The sequence below is a fragment of the Medicago sativa genome, chromosome 7, assembly GCF_051527215.1.
Source record: "Medicago sativa cultivar Bolivia chromosome 7, Bolivia_mono, whole genome shotgun sequence".
Lineage (NCBI taxonomy): Eukaryota > Viridiplantae > Streptophyta > Magnoliopsida > Fabales > Fabaceae > Medicago > Medicago sativa.
In genome coordinates this window covers 23943788-23950517 of record NC_140755.1, presented here as the reverse complement: position 1 = coordinate 23950517, position 6730 = coordinate 23943788, and the positions used below count along the sequence as shown (strand labels likewise).

The 6730-nt window shown below is 36.5% G+C and overlaps 1 protein-coding gene across 1 annotated transcript; it reads left to right on the top strand.

Moving 5' to 3' along the window:
- The first annotated feature begins 300 nt into the window (after nt 1-300).
- LOC146905023 (uncharacterized) lies at nt 301-6174 on the top strand. Its single transcript, XM_085724012.1, has 9 exons — nt 301-367; nt 540-2152; nt 2248-2474; nt 2571-2903; nt 3791-4037; nt 4678-4806; nt 4914-5129; nt 5250-5373; nt 5632-6174. The coding sequence occupies exons 2-9, from the start codon at nt 596-598 to the stop codon at nt 5868-5870; spliced, it is 3072 nt and encodes a 1023-aa protein (XP_085580138.1). The 5' UTR covers nt 301-367; nt 540-595; the 3' UTR covers nt 5871-6174.
- Nucleotides 6175-6730: the final 556 nt, after the last annotated feature.

Below are 6730 nucleotides of genomic sequence, written 5' to 3'. Positions count from 1 at the left end.
CGAACGCTCAACTTTTCTTATTTTAAAATGCATGAGTTTTAGCCACTAAATTACTTGATTAAGAAAATGTCAGGTTTCCAAACTATGAACATCCTATTTATTTATATTTTGACCAAAATAAAAAATAAAATAAAATAAAAAAGTAAATGTAAGAAAAAAACACGTTTCTAGGTTACTCAAGTGAAAAGAGAATAATATAGGAATAGTGTGAATAAAAATTGAAAAAATCAAATCAAAGCGTTGAATTTTCCATTTTCGACAATCATAAATCTCTCTCTTTTTTCTCTCACTCATTTTCTCACACAAACCGCTTCGCTTCCACGCGATTAGGGTTCGTTCCTTCTTTCTCCCATTTTCTTCCTCTCTGGTTCGTTCTTCAAATCCATCGATTAAATCCCTTAATTTTCATTATTTAATCATTTCCATAATCGATTTCAATTTTTTCAATTTTTTTTAATTTTTTTTCTTCGTATTTTTGCATTTTCATGTTAATAATTGTTTTTACGGTAACTGATTAAATTCTGTTTTGATTATTATAGATGCATTAACAACGTTGAAGCTATAAGATCGTTGAAATTTTGTTAAGATTTTAGTTATGGCATGGTTTAGAGCTGGTGCTAGTATAGCAAAAAATGCTATTAAACGAACCATTTCACAAAACAGATCTTCATCATATCTTGTATCTAGGTCAAGAATTTTACCATCAACACATGGTAGAAAGTTTCATACAACTGTTTTTAAGCAGCAAGCTGCACCGGTTCCGCGGGCGGTTCCGTTATCGCGGTTGACAGACAGTTTTTTAGATGGGACTAGTAGTGTGTATTTGGAGGAGTTGCAGAGGGCATGGGAGGCTGACCCGAATAGTGTTGACGAGTCGTGGGATAATTTCTTTAGGAATTTTGTTGGGCAAGCGAGTACGTCGCCTGGGATATCGGGGCAAACGATTCAAGAGAGTATGAGGTTGTTGTTGATGGTTAGGGCTTATCAGGTTAATGGACATATGAAGGCGAAGTTGGATCCGTTGAATTTGGAAGCGAGGCAGATACCGGATGATTTGGATCCGGCGCTTTATGGGTTTAGTGAGGCAGATCTTGATAGGGAGTTTTTTTTGGGTGTTTGGAGGATGGCGGGTTTTTTGTCTGAGAATAGGCCTGTTCAGACGCTTAGGTCGATTTTGACGAGGCTTGAGCAGGCTTATTGTGGGAGTATTGGGTTTGAGTATATGCATATTTCGGATCGTGAGAAGTGTAATTGGCTTAGGGATAAAATTGAGACACCTACGCCGGTGCAGTTTAACAGGGAGCGTCGTGAGGCTATATTTGATAGGCTTGCTTGGAGTTCGTTGTTTGAGAATTTTTTGGCTACCAAGTGGACATCGGCAAAGAGGTTTGGGCTTGAAGGAGGGGAGACTCTTATTCCTGGTATGAAAGAAATGTTTGATCGAGCATCTGATCTTGGGGTTGAGAGCATAGTTATTGGAATGGCACACAGGGGAAGATTGAATGTTTTGGGTAATGTAGTCCGGAAGCCGTTGCGTCAGATCTTTTGTGAGTTCAGTGGTGGTCTCTCGCCTGAGGATGAAGTTGGGCTTTACACGGGAACTGGTGATGTTAAGTATCACTTGGGAACGTCTTATGATCGCCCTACTAGAGGTGGCAAGAGGATACATTTGTCTTTGGTGGCAAATCCTAGTCACTTGGAAGCTGTCGACCCCGTTGTTGTTGGGAAAACTCGAGCTAAGCAGTATTACTCGAATGACGTGGACAGGACAAAAAACATGGGTATTTTGCTTCATGGAGATGGTAGTTTTGCTGGACAGGGTGTGGTCTATGAAACCCTGCATTTAAGTGCTCTTCCAAATTACACTACGGGTGGAACCATTCACATTGTGTTAAACAATCAAGTTGCTTTTACAACTGATCCAATGTCTGGCAGGTCTTCACAGTATTGCACAGACGTTGCTAAAGCTTTAGATGCTCCCATCTTTCATGTTAACGGTGATGATGTGGAAGCAGTTGTACATGCCTGTGAACTTGCTGCTGAGTGGCGCCAAACGTTCCATTCAGACGTGGTTGTGGACTTGGTGTGTTATCGTCGATTTGGCCACAATGAGATTGACGAACCATCTTTCACACAGCCTAAAATGTACAAGGTTAGCCGTTTTGTTTATTATGCTTATTTTTGTATTCATATTGCTTTTTTGATAAGTCAATTAATTAGATTTGCAACTTTGTTGGATTAATATAGGTCATCAGAAGCCATCCTTCAACTCTTGAAATCTATCAGAAGAAGCTTTTGGAAACAGGGGAGCTGACACAAGCTGACATTGACAAGATCCACAAGAAGGTCACCTCAATTCTAAATGAAGAATTTCAAGCTAGCAAAGATTACATTCCAAAAAGAAGAGATTGGCTATCAGCATACTGGCTTGGGTTCAAGTCACCTGAACAGCTTTCCCGTATCCGAAACACTGGGTATGGTAAATTTAAATATTATTTTTTGCTTGATTCTTCATTATTATTATTATTATTTGTATCGTATGTCTGAAATACTTGGAACTCCCCATTCAGCGTGAAACCAGAGATTTTGAAAACTGTTGGGAAAGCAATCACAACTATCCCTGAAAATTTCACACCCCATAAAGCAGTGAAGAGGATTTATGAACAGCGTGCACAAATGATCGAGACTGGGGAAGATATTGACTGGGGATTTGGAGAGGCACTTGCTTTTGCTACCTTGCTTGTTGAAGGTAACCATGTTCGATTGAGTGGTCAGGATGTTGAAAGAGGAACTTTTAGTCACCGTCACTCAATAGTTCATGATCAGACAACTGGGGAGAAATATTGCCCCCTTGACAATGTTATATTGAATCAAGATGAAGAGATGTTTACTGTTAGCAACAGGTATGCATACATATCTATCTTGTCTATGTCAGGTTTCTAACTATTCTATGATCGGTATCCTGATTTCCTTGGATATAAGCTCTGTATCCTGTCTTTGCTTGTCTTTGGGTTTGACTTGTTCAAGCTACAAACATATAACCAATTTACAGCTATATTGTTTCCCTAAACAGTTATCATGCATTCCTTTATTTTTAATTACTATTTTTCAAAAGAAATTTGTTTTGTAAATATCATTGTTTTGTATTTGCCAATTAAATTTTTATAGTGAAATTTTAATAGTGTAGAAAAATATTGGGTTACATTTCATAATATTAGTTAGGAAATTGGAATAATATCGTAACAGATCTTGGACTGTGTTTGCCGCAAAAGGTTAGGAATTAGATCTTGATCACTTAATAATAATTGGCTAACAACACTGTTTCTCCTCCAAAACTTAATGAATTGCATCGTTAATATGATCTGCATTTGGAACGGGTCATCTTGTTCATCGCACTTAATTGAAAAAGCCATGTCATTTTTCTAAAGAAATCAGTAATGGTACAAATTAATAGCAACTTACTTTTTTTTTGGCATTTTCGTGCTTTCTCTGGTTTTGTTGAACCTTTTTGTATACCATCAACTATTGTTGTTGGGTATATGCATTTCTTTATTAAGATAAGATAATTCCTGTTCTATGCTTCCAGCGTGCACTTTGCCATACATGTTAATGACTGTTCTTTAAGTGTTACAAGGTCTTGGATTATTATGTGCCTTCTTCTGCATGACAAGATTAATCTTAAATATTATAAAAATTGAAGTGTAATACATTTAATACTTGTATTGAACAAATGATGGATTATTTTCAATTTGTATCATCTTCTCTAATAAGTCTTTGAAACTATATGCAGCTCACTTTCAGAGTTTGCTGTTCTTGGATTTGAATTGGGTTACTCAATGGAAAACCCCAATTCATTGATAATTTGGGAAGCACAATTTGGAGATTTTGCCAATGGGGCTCATGTGATATTTGACAATTTCTTGGCTTCTGGTGAGGCCAAGTGGCTCCGTCAGACTGGGCTAGTTGTGTTGCTTCCTCATGGTTATGATGGCCAGGGCCCTGAGCATTCAAGTGCAAGATTGGAACGCTTTCTTCAGGTTCTCTTTTGAATTGATGTCATAATTTCTTGAAATTACTTAAAAGCTTTCCCCCCCCCTCTGGCTGAATCAGTTTGCCGAATTTGGCTATTGTTAGTCGACCTCATTTTTATCTATGTTGAATTTGTTGATTGATGATATTGAGGACAAACAAATTGGTAATCTCTGAATTCTATTTATATCTGGCTACTTTGAAATTGATGTACCAATTTGAACTAAATGGCTCAATCATAGAAGAAAAACCTTAGTGATCAAATATTGTCTGTTTTGTCCTGACTCCTGAGATGTATATATGTTTCATTGTATTACAAGTAAACACTGAATACTGATTTATGCGTAATTGCAATAGCTTGGGATACTATGAGTAATAATGTCAATGGAACAACACTGAACCTGAAACCAGACTTCTCTGAAATTTAGATTGGTAGTTTAGAATTTTTACTTGTGCATGCAAGAAAATAATTAACTTAAGCGATGCCATCCTGATACTTACTCTGGAACTGCTTTTTAAGCTTGTTCCACTGCTTTGTCTGTCTTTGAAAATTATTTGTATGGTATTTAAGTAACAGATGTTCAATATTTTTATTATTTTACAATTAGTTTGTGGTCAAATGACTCATTCTCTCTAATTTTATTGCAGATGGCTGATGACAATCCGTATATTATCCCTGAGATGGATCCAACTCTTCGGAAACAGATTCAGGAGTGTAATTTGCAGATTGTGAATGTCACAACTCCTGCCAACTTTTTCCATGTTCTTAGGAGGCAGGTGGGTTCAATTAATGGGTTTGATGTCGGTTTTTTAATTAACGTTCCTTTTTTTTTTTTTTTTTTTTATTTTTAAAAAATCTTATCCTCTTGTTTTTGTTCTTGCAGATACATAGAGAATTCCGAAAACCTCTTATTGTAATGTCCCCTAAGAACCTGCTTCGTAGCAAGGCTTGCAGATCAAACCTATCAGAGTTTGATGATGTCCAAGGGCACCCGGGTTTTGACAAACAGGGAACCAGATTTAAGCGCCTCATAAAAGACCGAAATGACCACAACACTGTTGAGGAGGGTATTAGACGTTTAGTACTCTGCTCTGGAAAGGTGTGTGATGGCCATAAAACCAGCTGTCTTCATATTAAGTATTAACTAGTTTTTATACTAGGGTTTCAATATTTTCTAAGCATGCTGTTTCTGACCATAAAAACCAACTATCTCCTGCAGGTTTACTATGAACTTGATGATCATCGATCTAAGGTTGATGCATCAGATGTTGCAATATGTAGGGTGGAACAGCTTTGTCCTTTCCCGTATGACCTTGTCCAACGAGAGCTTAAACGATATCCAAGTATGTATTTTTAGTTTTAGAAGATATCCATGTATTTTTAGAGCTTTGTCCTTTCTGTTGGGCAGTAAGATTTAAATTTTCTCCCTTTCATGTTGCATCTCTTAACTAAGCATAATAATAGAAGATGGTTCTGCCAATATTTTTTCAATAAATTATTTTAACTTGTAACGATTAAAGATGGTAAGATCTTATTTTAATCTTCAACTTCATGGCTATCTCTTACATTTTTTTTTCCTTTTCCTGTTTTGTTTCTTATAGATGCAGAGGTTGTTTGGTGTCAAGAAGAGCCAATGAACATGGGTGGATACACTTACATTTTACCCCGACTTGTGTCTTCCATGAAAGCTGTAGGTAGGGGTGGTTTTGATGATGTCAAATATGTCGGTCGTGCTCCATCTGCTGCCACAGCCACCGGTTTCCTCAAGGTTCACCAGAAGGAGCAAGCTGAGATTGCCGAGAAAGCCCTTCAACGCGAGCCAGTCAACTTCCCATTCTGAAAAGCTTTACAAATTCATCCCTTTTGAGGATTATAGTTCACTTGATTTGTTTAAATTTACATAAGGAAATAATATAGCTTGAGTTGAGTTTTGACCTTTCTCATGCAAATTTGAAGTGAATACATACACTTGCAGATATAGTTTTGTTTTCGTTGCTAAGAGGTAACACGTAAAGGCGTGTGAACTGAGTCGCTTGATGTTTTCACTTTTGTTTAACTTATACTTTGTAATCTTGAAATGCATTGGTGTTTATCCAATGAATCATTTTTCTCTTAAGATTGAATTATTCTGTTACCACGTTCAATTCTGTACAGATTTTATCACAGGGCAATAGAATTAAGGCTGAATTGCCGTTCCAAAAAATAAAAGAATTAAGGCTTAATTGAGCTTTTGACGTCTCAAGTTTTACAATTGTGCGATTACGGCTCTCCAAGTTCAAAACCCCTCAAGTTAACCCCTTAATTATTTACAACCTCCACTCATATTTTGACCAAGTTGAGGTAATTTATATGTGGCAGCTCTAATTGCACCAAGCTTAGGTGATTTGGAAATTAATTTATGAATATTAATTTAAAAAATCATGTCATGTGATGTCTTCCAACCGATGGAAAACTTATCCCCTACTTCTCAAAGACATGAATTTCTCCATTTTCTTCTTAATTATTCATCAATCATTATTTCATCTTCTCTTTTAATTTTTCACATTTATCTTATTTTCAGCGTTTTAGTTTAGGGCATTGAAAAATAAAGAATTTTATTTGAAAACTGGATTTTTTTTTTCACTCAGAGAAACTGGAATAGAAATAGCGTTGTGGTTTATGACAATGCGAGGATCGAATTAAAAGAGGACCTTAGAATCT

What these genes read in the sequence shown, in the direction of transcription:
- LOC146905023 (XM_085724012.1), top strand. Translation starts at nt 596, where the DNA reads ATGGCATGGTTTAGAGCTGGTGCTAGTATAGCAAAAAATGCTATTAAA. An exon ending in ATGTTTACTGTTAGCAACAG is followed by an intron (nt 2,904 to 3,790) that starts GTATGCATACAT and finishes AACTATATGCAG; the next exon opens with CTCACTTTCAGAGTTTGCTG. An exon ending in GATTGGAACGCTTTCTTCAG is followed by an intron (nt 4,038 to 4,677) that starts GTTCTCTTTTGA and finishes ATTTTATTGCAG; the next exon opens with ATGGCTGATGACAATCCGTA.